The following is a 13,965-nucleotide window of genomic DNA, read 5'->3' as shown; positions in this document are numbered from 1 at the left end:
GCTTGAAATGAACATTTCCTATCAAAAGGTTTGTAAATAGCCCTTGATTTCCTCTGATAGTGAATCCGAGTTCAACCCTCAGACAAACAGGAGCAAGATTTGCGTTGAGTTCGCGCTGTAAACTCCTCGCGTCTAAAACAAGGAGACAAACGTACATTCATTTAGCGTCCGATTCACGACTACGATCTTCCCGAGCTTAAGCCCGTTTGAAGAAAACGCTCGGATAATTTGGTCATCAGAGATTCCCGTCGTCCAGCATCTTGTTGACTCCTTCGCAGATCTTCTGCAAGTGGCCGCGATACACTTCCGAAGGTCCGTACAGCGCCGCGAGAAAGTCGCAGTCGGAGAAGTGATTGAAGACGTGGTTGATCCGGCCGTGGGATTTGGCCGTCAGGTGCCGGTTAATGGCCTGGTGAAGCAGTTCGCGGCAGTCGTTGAGTAAGTTGCTCATGACGCGCCGGTCGAAGGTGAAGTCGATCTGGTAGAAGCTAACGGTCGTCATCGCGAGCGTGTGCACTTTCTTCCGGAAGCGCTCGACCAGCGCGAGCTCCTCGTTGTTGAACTGGCCGTTGCGGTAGAGGACGCCCAGCTTGACCACCATCTTAATGAGGTTCTTGATGATCTTCTGGGCCTCCTTGCGGTTTCGCGTGTACTCTTTGGTCACCCGGTACAGCTCGTCCAGTACCTCGCTGCTGGTGTCGTCTATGAACAGGTTGGCCATCGTCTTGGTCGCCATCTTGCTCATGAGCTTCTTCTGGGCCTGAAGGGCGAGGTTCTTGGTGCTGAACGAGTCCATGATGTCTACGGATGAGACACAAACAAAGAGTCAAGGTCAACGTTTATTTATATAGCACAATTTATACAGCCGAAGCTGACCAACGTGCTTTACGAAACATCAAAACACGTCAGACAAATTATCTAAGTGTTAATGCCCGACGAGGTGTCCATGTCAGGTATTAATGGACGACGGCGAGGCGTGAACCGTCCGACGCGCAGCGGAGTCCATTAATACCTAGACATGGACACCTCGAAGGGCATTAACCCGCTAATACCACGATCACCTGCCAAATAACACATTAGTTTATATTTTAATTAGTTTTACAATCGGAATCTAAAGTTTTTACAAACAATAACTTGGTTTCCCTGGTTACGCCTGACGGTTTATTTAGCAACCGGTAGTGATGTATGTCTCGAGACCGGTCTCGAGACCACTTTTACGTGGTCTCGGTCTTGTCACGGCCTTGACGGTCTTTGGTCTCGGTCTTGTCTAGGTCTCGCTGTCTCAGACCGACATAGTGGTCAGGGGATTTAGCAATACATTACTACAATATCCACGACGATATCCGCAACGGATTGAAGCGCGCGTCCGAGTGAAGACAGTGCGGTGCGCGCGAGCCACGCGAGAAAACACTGTATCCGCGCCACTGATCCCAGCGGCAACGAGCACTTTGATCACTTGATTTAAAAAACACATATCATGTACAGTTTTTGATATATTAATATTTAGTAAAACACATATCAGTGACATGATGGGTTTTACCTTCATTCAGGAGATTTTGGGTAACTGCACAATTGACAGATGACTTTGAGCGCACCGCCAACGGTGTGTGTGTGTGTGTGTGTGTGTGTGTGTAACCATAGCAACAAAAACGACCAACTTTCGGATCCTGCACTTAAGCCTATAATTTTGTTTTTAAAAATATAATTATGTATTTAAAAGTTGCAGAATGGATTCATTTGGAGACTTCGAAATCAGCAGAGATAGGCAGGCAAATGCAAAACAACATTTGACAAGTTATTGCTTAGCTTCAACACTAATGTTTTTTTCCCCTCCGGTCTCGACTTGGTCTCGGTCTTAGTCTCGACTTGGTCTTGGTCTCGACTTGGTCTGTCTTGGTCTTGGTCTCGATACCATCTGGTCTTGGTAGTGTCTTGGTCTCGGTTTAGGCGGTCTCGACTACAAGTCTAGCAACCGGAGATATTTATAGTGCGCTCAGCTCGGAGAAGCCTTCAGTTTAGCTAACTTACGAGCCAGAAACTTCACATGTTTTTTTTCCTGTAAGTTAGGCTTGTCTAGCCACGGGCGTTACACTTTCGTTTTATTTAACCTATAATTAAAACACACAGGTAGGCGTAGTATAACGGCCAACTAGATGTTTGTTTTGATACAATAAATGGTAACCGGATACGTTGACGGCCTGTTGCTATGGTTACTCACAGCTGATGTCGCCAGCGCATTTATTTATTAATCTCGAACGGTAAACAGTCAGTTTTCACCAGAACTCCTTTACTAGGTGTCCTCTATCACCCTGCAGCCAATCAGAATCGAGTATTCACCCAGACCATGGTATAAAGAGTTTTAAAAGCAAGCGAGTAAAAGTAGGTTTTCAGCCGTGACTTAAAAATTGGCAAGTCAGGTGCAGATCTAACTTGAAATGGCACATTATTTCATAATTTAGGGCCCGCAATAATAGCAAAAGCACGATGATCTCTTTGTTTTAGTCTGAACCGTGGGATATATAGAAGTTTCTAAGACCTTTTTATTGCACTAAAAGCTATTGCATTGCGCTGAAAGTATTGCACTGAAAGAGGCCATTCAAAATGAGATTTCCAAACAAGAAAAACTTAAACCGGAGCTGCGGTTTAGCATTCTTCCAAACAACAGTCATGCATCCAAACTAGGATCCAAAGAGATGTTTATCTTGAGTGTCTCGGCTGGAACGACTCCCACGTTGAAGTCAAAACATGCTAAACGTTGAAATCAAATAACACGACCTAATAGGAGGAACACAAACCATTCTTGTATGTGAAACGTAAAACATTCATGCGACATGAAGGTCTCGCTTCGGGACGTTGAGGAAACAAATCATACCAACTTTTCTCAGCAAAAAGGCGAGACACACACTACCAATCAAACGTTTGGGATCGGTACGGTTTTTAAAGTTTTTAAAAGAAGCTCACCTAGGCTGCATTTATTTAATTAAAAATATACACACACAAAAAAACTAATATTGGGAAATGTGAAATATTATTAAAAGGTAAAACAGCTGTTTTCTATGTGAATATATTGTAAAATGTAATTTATTTTAAAGCTGTATTTTCAGCATCATTACTCACATGATCCTTCAGAAATCACTCTAAAATGATGCTCAAGAAACATTTATTAATATTATCAATGTTGAAAACAGTTGTTAACATTTTTTTTTCAGGATTCTTTGATGAATAGAAAGTTCAAAAGAAAAGCATTTATCTAAAAATCGAAAGCTTTAACATTAAACGCTACCATCAAGGATGAATTAAACTGATCAAAAGTGACAGTAAAGACATTTATAATGTTACAAAAGATAATATTTCAGATAAATGCTGTTCTTTTGAACTTTCTATTCATCAAAGAATCCTGAAAAAAACTGTTTTCAACATTGATAATAATCATAAATGTTTTTTGAGCATCAGATCCTCATATTAGAGTGATTTCTGAAGGATCATGTGACACTGAAGACTGGAGTAATGATGCTGAAAATTCAGCTTTGATCACAGGAATAAATCACATTTTACAATATATATTAAAATAGAAAACATTTAAATTGTCATAATATTTAACAATATTACTCTTTTTATTTTTAATCAAATAAATGGTGCGCAGAAGAGACTTCTTTTAAAAACATACAGAAATCTTACCGATACATGACTTTTGACTGGTAGTGTGAAACGTTAAACATTCATGAAGGTCTCGCTTCGGGACATTGAGGAAAGAAATCTTCCCAACTTTTCTCATCAAAAAGGCGAGACATAAAGGTCTCCTTGTGCACGTTTCCTGCAAACAAATATGAAAGTGCTGGTCATTCACAATTATTTTCTGCAACTAAACAATCCGAATACGGCATCCGTGCATTTCGGTTCTCACACGGCGAACGCTACACTTTAGAGGCTTTAACAAAACAATGGACTTCCTAAGTTTTGCACAGGCCTGACAGGACAATTTCCCCTTCTTAAAATGAGCGTTCCCTTGGGGACGTGTTGCACAATGTCTTCAACTCTGAGTCAATGCGAGTAATTGTTTCTAATTAAAACCCAAATGCCTGTTTTCACAGAGGCTGCTTTAAGGATTAGTTCACTTCAGAATTAAAATTTCCTGATAATTTACTCTTTCAAGATGTTCATGTCTTTCTTTCTTCAGTGGAAAAGAAATGAAGGTTTTTGAGGAAAACATTCCAGGATTTTCTCCATATAGTGACTTCAATGGGGTCCAACGGGTCCAAATGTGAGTTTCAGTGCAGCTTCAAAGTCTCGACACGATCCAGCCGAGGAATAAGAGTCTGATCTAGACAAACCAGCCGACATTTATAACAAAAATAAACATTTATATACTTTTTAACCACTAATGCTTGTCTTGCACTAGCTCTGTGATGCGGCACGCATTACGTAATCACGTTGAAAGGTCAAGCGGGACGTAGGTGTAAGAACCGACCGAACGTGCAAAGACTAAGTCAAACGCCATTTACAAAAATAAATAAATAAAAAGGTAAAACAACGCTGTCGGACGAGTTTTTCACCCTTCCCTACATTATCCGCCTACGTGACCTTTCCAACATGATTACGTAATGCGTGAAATTGTGGACGTGCAAGACGTAAAACGTTTTTTTTTTTTTTTTTTTTATAAAATGTCCGATGGTTTGTCTAGATGAGACTCTTATTCCTCGGCTGGGATCGTGTCGAGACTTTGAAGCTGCACTGAAACTCACATCTGGACCCGTTGGACCCCATTGAAGTCACTATATGGAGAAAATCCTGGAGTGTTTTCCTCAAAAAAAATCCTTGATTTATTTTCGACTGAAGACAGCAAATCTCTTGGATGACGTGGGGGAGAGTAAATTATCAGGAATTTTTAATTCTGAAGTGAACGAATCCTTTAAGTCTAGTCCCAGACTAAAATGCATGTTTGAGCTGTTCTAATTGAAAGCAACTTGTAATGGCATATCTTAAAATATGCCACTGCCTTTTCCTAAGGCACATTTAAAAAAGTTACTTGAATGTCCTAATTGCACTAAGGCCTAATCCTGGCTCAATCTAAGCCCTGTCTGTGAAACCGGGCCACAGTCATTAGGAAGTGATACCAGCCCGAGACCGATGGCTTCCTCAGAACATTGTCTTTTTTCACACACGCCATTTGCATTTCTTTGAAAAGGCACGTTTGATGTGACTCGATTCCCTGGGAAAATGTGGTATCCCTGGTTAGCGGGACTAACGCTGGATATTTTGAGAGGATCACACATCGGTTGCTGAGTCTCGTATTAACATCAGTCAAGATCAAAGGTAAATCGCTTGAGAAACAGACAAGGTGAGATCGTGATAATCTGACAGATTCCCGCCAGACAATTATGAAACCATTTTTGCATGTTTACATCTAAATATAGATGCATTTGGGCAATAATAATAACTTTCATTCTTCAACACCCTGACAACCTACAGCCACATTGATAAAGACTTAAAACTAGGGATGCACGATATATCGGCCACCATATCGGTATCGGCCGATATATGTTAATTTTTAATGTTATGGTTATCAAAGCCGATAAATGGATTATTTCCTTCAGCTGAGACACTTCAGATGCACAACTGTTCGCCATGATGGTTTTAAATTGCTTTAAATATAAGTGTAACATGTGCATAGGAATGCTTCCAGTGTGCTTGCTAGGTAAGGCTAGCCCATAGCTTCATATAAAATGCTAAATATAACATATTTCAAAATCTTTTTTTGACTTGACACCATTTTAAACCGCGACCGGAATATGATATTAATAACAGTCTGTTTAATTTTGAGTCTTGAACTGGAAACTCTCAAGGGTTGGCTTTCTAAATATATGTGTGTTATGTGTCCATTCAGAATGGCTTATGAGCAGAAACCTTTTTATTTTGGGTATGTCATGAATGCATCACTTGCCAAAATTGGGGCTGACTAGTAAGGGGTTAAAACTATCATGTAAGGTCAATAAAATGTGTCCAAGCAAGGTATATGCTGGTTCTGGGCCTTAATTAACAATTCAGGCATTATTAGAACCAGATTTAGATGCATTTGAGCCCTAATAACAGCTGTCAAAACTCCCAAAAAACATGACAATAAAAGCATAAATAAAAAATCTGGTGTTGGAAGAAAATGGGCGTATTTACACCTCCACAAGCACATCTCGAGAAGATTAAAGCATTCTACGCTCTTTTGTTTTGCACTAGCAGAGCAAAATAGCTGAACGTTGGCCAAGCAACAATGGGCATTTCACCAGCTTCCCAAACATTATCATTAGTGGCGAGTTTTACAAGTGTGGAAACAAAACACAAAAAGCTCATGTACAAACGGAGGCTGGCGTGAAACGACCACAGAGATCAGAGCAACGCTCGTGGCGTTTGATTCACCACTGGACAAAGAGGCTGTAACGAGAGACCGAGGTTTTGAGTTGCTTAGCGTCAACACTCACCTTCCTGAAGGTGTACGGTTGCATTCTCCATGATTGGGGAGTGGGAAAGCAAGAGCTTGTGGAGGACGCTGGAGAACATTGGAGATCACTGAGCCATGCCTGTGTGTGGGAACTGATTGTTTCAGGTGTGTAAGTGATTTCACCTGTAGGGTTGGCTGTTATCTTCCACCCTGCTGGTAGATGCTGGAACTACACCTAATGGATCTCAATTCTCCTACTTATACTACGCCTTAAAAGTATGCACTCTTTTTGTGAAGAAAAGAGTGTGTAGCAGACGAGTACACAAGCTTTGGGACATACTATCACGTCATTCAATTGCGTCTTTATTTAATGTTTTTCTAGGTGTTAACATGTTCTTGTGGCATTTTTCTGATGTTAGAGGACATATCTTGAGAAAAATCAGCTCAAAGTTGTATTTTCTACATTCAAATGGCTGTGAATCAGTAGCAGACGCTAAAATGCCGGCTAAAATAGACTGGAGTTGTGACGTAGTAACTCCACTGGGCGTCTCCACACGCGGCGTCTTGGAGTGAAATAATGATCGGTGATAACTTTGATTAACTTCGGATAATAATAATTAACGTGTATATAATACTGTTGCCCCACCGGTATTGGGGGTGTAAGCTAGCGGGAGAGACAGAGCTCTCAGCAACGGGCAGGGGGAGGGGCGTCTCCGTGCCAACGGCTCCGCCCACAACGCAGAGGCGAATTGCTAATGAGCAACTGCCGCTCTGCTGAGGCGAAGTCCCAGAAAACGGCACAGGTTTTGTGATTTTGGCTAAAAATGGCATAATCATAATTTAAAGACCACTGGGAATGTTTAAAAATAGCTCAAAATATGATCGGAGTGGGACTTTAACAGTTGCTCTCCACACTGGCCTGTCAATCATCTTATCACAGTTAAACTCCTCCACTTTTCATTTACTTTCCTACCGTATCGGAGAGAAATGCAGAATCACGTTGATCTGCAGTCACGGGTCTTTCATGCGGAGACGCTCCTCATATTAATGCATAAAGTTCAGTCCTTCCAGAAAAACGGAGTTTTTTTGTAATTGCTAAGGGCACAAATCCTTGATTATGCGGCCCGTTTTCTTTAAAAATGCGATGGAATATGCGGGATATTTATGCGATGAACTTGCAAAAACTGCGGTTTGATGAAAAAAGAGAAGAAAAAAAGTGATTCCCCAACACCCTGCTCTCACTAGGCTCCTACCTTACTGTGAAGAGTCATTTCTTCTGACTTCCTATGATAAGCAAGCGTATACATCACAGAAAGTGCTGGAATATTTCAGTTCTCATCTTGTGTTATTTCAGACCTTAATAAACACATCAAACTTACAAAACATTGATGAGTCCAACAAGTTCTGTAGCTTTACAAGAGGAATATGCTACAACTTCTGTAAAAATGAATAAATGAAATATAAAAAAATAAAGTGTGCTCCTGTTTTACAGCTTTTCGATGATGTTCATGTCGCGTAATTACGTCACTTCGTAACGTTCCCATGGCAACAGGGGGAAACGGCGGCTCTCGTGTGAAGCAAACGCAACATTTTTCAACTTTCTGCTGAGATATATGTGACTTTTTTGCAACGAAAATGCGAGGATTATGAAATCATGCAAGCCCCGCATATTTTGCACGGAAATCGGCAATTTATGCGGCGAAAGTGCGGCGTATTTGAAAAAATGCGACCCCCGCATAAATATGCGGACTTTGGCTGATTATGCACTAAATCATGCGATCGCATAATCACGTTTTTCTGGAGGGACTGATTAATGCATTTAAAAGTTAATGGCCAAACTGATCTTTATAAAAGTCCACATTGTTGTTGCAGATGAAATATAACATGGATAACATGAAATAAAAATCTTGTTTATCAGGTTAAACTTTAATTAGTCACTCAAACCTTTATCTAAACCTCTCACCGCTGGTCGCGCACATCCGCCATGTTTTTTTTTTGTAGTTCTTTTTTACTCGTGTTTGTAGTTCCTCCTCCAAAGCGCAATGGGTTGAGGGCAATATTATCTGTTATAGTGAGCACGGGTGACATCATGCATGTATCTTTTCAACATACACTCACCTAAAGGATTATTAGGAACACCTGTTCGATTTCTCATTAATGCAATTATCTAATCAACCAATCACATGGCAGTTGCTTCAATGCATTTAGGGGTGTGGTCCTGGTCAAGACAATCTCCTGAACTCCAAACTGAATGTCAGAATGGGAAAGAAAGGTGATTTAAGCAATTTTGAGCGTGGCATGGTTGTTGGTGCCAGACGGGCCGGTCTGAGTATTTCACAATCTGCTCAGCTACTGGGATTTTCATGCACAACCATTTCTAGGGTTTACAAAGAATGGTGTGAAAAGGGAAAAACATCCAGTATGCGGCAGTCCTGTGGGCGAAAATGCCTTGTTGATGCTAGAGGTCAGAGGAGAATGGGCCGACTGATTCAAGCTGATAGAAGAGCAACTTTGACTGAAATAACCACTCGTTACAACCGAGGTATGCAGCAAAGCATTCCTGAAGCCACAACACGCACAACCTTGAGGCGGATGGGCTACAACAGCAGAAGACCCCACCGGGTACCACTCATCTCCACTACAAATAGGAAAAAGAGGCTACAATTTGACTGGAAAAATGTTGCCTGGTCTGATGAGTCTCGATTTCTGTTGAGACATTCAGATGGTAGAGTCAGAATTTGGCGTAAACAGAATGAGAACATGGATCCATCATGCCTTGTTACCACTGTGCAGGCTGGTGGTGGTGGTGTAATGGTGTGGGGGATGTTTTCTTGGCACACTTTAGGCCCCTTAGTGCCAATTGGGCAAGTTTTAAATGCCACGGCCTACCTGAGCATTGTTTCTGACCATGTCCATCCCTTTATGGCCACCATGTACCCATCCTCTGATGGCTACTTCCAGCAGGATAATGCACCATGTGCCAAAGCTCGAATCATTTCAAATTGGTTTCTTGATCATGACAATGAGTTCACTGTACTAAAATGGCCCCCACAGTCACCAGATCTCAACCGAATAGAGCATCTTAGGGATGTGGTTGAACGGGAGCTTCGTGCCCTGGATGTGCATCCCACAAATCTCCATCAACTGCAAGATGCTATCCTATCAATATGGGCCAACATTTCTAAAGAATGCTTTCAGCACCTTGTTGAATCAATGCCATGTAGAATTAAGGCAGTTCTGAAGGTGAAAGGGGGTCAAACACAGTATTAGTATGGTGTTCCTAATAATCCTTTAGGTGAGTGTACTATGCTTATTTTAATCTCACATACTGTTTGGTGTGAATAGCATAGACCTTCTTGACGCCCAATGTCAGCAAACGAGAAACAAGCTTCCTGCAGCTGGAGAGGCCAACAAAAGGGCCAGTGTCCAAACTCAAACTAGCTCTGTTTTCAGGTACGGACTGAAGCAACACAAGCACAGCGTGCAACAGTGGCACGTCTTTCATGTGGAAGTGCTGTGTTCACATCGATCGTCTGCTGTGCAGGGTTCACGGGCTATAGTCACAATTATAAGAAAAATGCATTCATATTTTTCTTCTGGCCACACAGATCTAGAGAAGCCTGCGGTGCCAATGAATTATTCAGCGGTTCCACAAAATAGTATCACACTTTAATAATGCATGAACCAATTTAGGAATAAGGTTTTGGGTTGATTAAGTGTGCTTTTGTGCAAAGGTTTATCAAAGCCTGGAAAGTTCATTATGAGAACGAGTCTCTCCGACAGAATTAGCGATCATTAGTTTTGAGATGCAGAAAAGATGAACAAATGTCTGTGTTTTTTGGTGAATTTTGATCAAATATTGGGCAATTTTTGTATACGTCTGATTTTTTATTTAATGACATGAACATAAACTTAAACCAGTTTCCATCTAAGAGTAAAAAAAATACAATTATAAAAAGGTAATTGTGTTTTTATGTCTTTGTTTCTCGTAATTGCGATTGTACAGGTGAAACTCGAAAATTAAATTTATTTCAGTAATTCAACTTAAAAGGTAAACTAATATATTATATAGACTCATTACATGCAAAGTGAGATATTTCAAGCCTTTGTTTGTTATAATTGTGATGATATACAGCTGTGAAAACATTTTCACAATATTCTAATTTTGAATTTGGGGTTTCCATAAGCTGTAAGCCATAATCATCAAAATTATAAGAAATAAAGGCTTGAAATATCTCACTTTGCATGTAATGAGTCTATATAAGTCAAGTCAAGTCACCTTTATTTATATAGCGCTTTTTACAATACAGATTGTATCAAAGCGCTTCACAGTGATAACATGAAAACAATATAACAAAGTTTGTTTCTATATAGTATATTAGTTTCACATTTTAAGTTGAACATTTTAACTTTTGCATGATATTCAAATTTTTCGAGTTTCACCTGTACATCGTATTTTAAATTTGACCTCAAAATTACTCTCATATTTTTTACTCTGTCTGTCATAGCATTGGATTGAACCCTTTACAAACCCATATCGGTCAACCACTAGTAAAGTTAAACCGCCTAAGATGGATGAGGGTTTTTCCTGCACGTACAAAATGCCCAGTCAGCATTAATGTGCCTTAATGGACTTAACTAAAACAGCAAGTTCTTTATATCCAACTACCTGACTCTATATTCAACAGTATCTAAGTCAACAAAGTCTCAAAGTCTTGAAGGTAAAGGCTCTATATGCATATAATAAATGCCAGTTAACATGCGCCTTAAAGGCCAATGTTAGTTAGTTCACCCAAAAAATTACAATTTGAAAAAAAAAAAAAAAAAAAAAAAAAAGAACCAGACGGACGTTTCCGGAAGCCAGTGATTATGGCTTATAAAGTTCTAAATATGGATATTTATCTTACAAAACCGCATCGCTTCGCTTCAGAAGGTATTTATTAAGTAATATGGATTACTTTTATGATGGATAGATATGCTTTTTTGGACTTCAAATTTCTCAGGTACCATTCACTCCCATTATAAAGCTTACGTCGATTGTTGAAAGAAGAATATGACATTCTTCTTTCAACAATCGACGTAAGCTTAATACACCTAGATTGGCTTGAGGGGGAGTAAATTATGGGATGATTTTAATTTTTGGGTGAAATAACACTTTAAAAGCCACCTATTGAGTGCTGAACACAACGAAGGTTGGGACACATCCCAGACAACTGGAAGAATGTCGACGGTTAATGTTTCCTAGGCTACAACCATCCGAAGCCTCTATGCAAGTGAACTTTGCAGTCCAGTAAATAAGGTCATATCCTCCCGTTTCTATCAATAAGTTACCGGCCTGTTACTCTAATAGAGTTTACATTGTATTGCATCTCAAATATGTATTAGTTATTGATCCCTTGCATTCACTGAAATGCAAAACGCCTTCATTTCAATGTTTCAGTTGCTGTCAAATTAGCAATTAGTGTTTCCATACTATTAATAATTATCATCTTGGTTTGTTATTTAACAATGTGATGGTCTATGCACGCAATAGAGGCATGATTTTTGTTTTTATTCTCAAAACAGAGGTACATAACGTTATGCATTGACTAAATAACATTAAAAAATAACCCCAATAAATAACAAAAGCACATGTTCTATGCACAAATGTTGATTTTTTTATAGACACAGAAGGAAAAATGATGTGTTCATGAATGCACGACATGCAGAATGTGTGTTAGAAACTCACTCACTCACCTCTCGCCTATTTCAACCGGATACTGGGCGTCTAAAGAGTAACTTTCGTTCTTCAAACCTCCATCTAAACACACTGACAGCCAATAAACAACCAACACAAGGATAAGGCTTACAACTATCTTATAAGACCGGTAAAATGTGTCCAACAGGTATGTGTTGGGTCTGAGCCGCTGGTGTGAATAATTGAAGCGTTTTCTTCTCCCTCTTTTCGCGTTTGGTTACCAGAGAGTTTGTAACCTGACTCCACCTTTTCGAAAAGTTTCAAACATGAGGGTCTCAGGCGCTCGGTGAGTGACGTTCTAATTGACCAATAACGTTCGGGTTTGGCTCCCCAACGGGCCAATCAGAGGGAAGAGAGGAGCGTGCGTCCAGCCTTCCATACGGTTTCCCGTCATTATCCTGAGAAAATCCAAGGCTGAAAATTTCCCAGAGGAAATTCTGTTGAACAATGAAGGGGAACTCTCGTATTAGTGATTTTTCTTCTGTAAACAAAATGGCGGTCGACCTTTAATAGATAGTTTCAATGGGTTGTTTACGTGAGGTATACCTGAATTGTATCGCTAATACCTGAGTTTTATTATTTATACATTTGTGTAAGTGAACTCTACATTAAGGAATACTTAGAAAGGTGCGAGACAGATCCAGTCATCCTCGCCGGATGTTGACCTGTTCTTCCGTTTATAAATGGAAAACATTCAAAAACATCCGGTGGCTGTAAATAAACACTAGAAATTCTTAAACCATATGACATCCTCTTCAGTGACTGATAACACAAACAACCCTAACACCTGCGACCACAGATGGGAATAATCGAGAACGATAATAATACATACGAATATGTTTCTTCTACATTTAATAATATTTCATTATTTCTTCTTCTTTTTTTTTTTTACAAGAATGCACTACATTTAGCAACATTATTATTATTTTTTTATGCTTTTATTACTATTAAAACTATTTTTTTATTAGACCTTTCACAGTGGTTTGTATCATGGTTTTTATGGAAGAAAAGCAGCGCGCATTATGGGATGTTACCTGGATGTTACACAGCCCGATGGCGCCGCCCAGCGCTACAAGATTGTATTGCAGCGTCCGTGTCAAAGTGCAGCAACATGGACAAATTCTTTTAAAATATCAGCAATTTTCTTCATATACTTTTTAATGCCTTTTTTCAATGTGACCAATTTAATTTATTAATAAATATAAAAATAAATTAAAAAAATTAAAAATATATAAATTAAAATGTTTTTTTTTTTGTTATTTCATATGAAACGTCTCAAAGCACTGCTAAAAATAAAGAAAACCTTTGAATTGAGCAGAAAATCAACATTTGTCCACATGATTACTGTCACTTTAAACATGTTCCTGCTCTCTCTCTCTCTCTCTCTCTCTCTCTCTCTCTCTCTCTCTCTCTCTCTCTCTCTCTCTCTCTCTCTCTCTCTCTCTCTCTCTCTCTCTCTCTCTCTCTCTCTCTCTCTCTCTCTCTGTGTAATCTGTCTGAAGATAACGGACCGCCGCTTGAGCAGAGTCATTTTGGCGATTCGGTTCATTTGAACAATTCGCTGTTTAAAACAATTTGGAAGTTTAACTTAGGTGATGGAATAAAGATGTTGATCAATTAAACTATTTAATCGCCGTTATTGATATACATTAGTATTTCTTATTGTATATGTATTTACGTTGTCCAGTTTGATTCTCTAAAAGATGATCATCGTGTTTGATCCAAATTGTACCATTTCGAATCAGCCTGCGATTAAACTGTTGTCATGTATTGCGATACTTATTCTATTTTTATGTTT

The 13,965-nt window shown here is 39.5% G+C and overlaps 1 protein-coding gene across 1 annotated transcript; it reads right to left on the bottom strand.

Annotated features, from left to right (window-relative positions):
* Positions 1-206: 206 nt before the first annotated feature.
* Positions 207-12,429, bottom strand: tnfaip8l1 (tumor necrosis factor, alpha-induced protein 8-like 1). The gene is made up of 2 exons (XM_056242691.1): positions 12,167-12,429; positions 207-801 (listed from the first exon to the last, which is right to left on the bottom strand). The coding sequence occupies exon 2, from the start codon at positions 794-796 to the stop codon at positions 236-238; it is 561 nt and encodes a 186-aa protein (XP_056098666.1). The 5' UTR covers positions 797-801; positions 12,167-12,429; the 3' UTR covers positions 207-235.
* Between the last annotated feature and the right edge of the window lie 1,536 nt (positions 12,430-13,965).

The sequence above is a fragment of the Rhinichthys klamathensis genome, unplaced genomic scaffold, assembly GCF_029890125.1.
Source record: "Rhinichthys klamathensis goyatoka isolate OS25496 unplaced genomic scaffold, OSU_Roscu_1.1 h1tg000744l_1, whole genome shotgun sequence".
Lineage (NCBI taxonomy): Eukaryota > Metazoa > Chordata > Actinopteri > Cypriniformes > Leuciscidae > Rhinichthys > Rhinichthys klamathensis.
The sequence above is the reverse complement of the archived record's forward strand: the minus strand, read 5'-3'. Positions and strand labels throughout refer to the sequence as shown.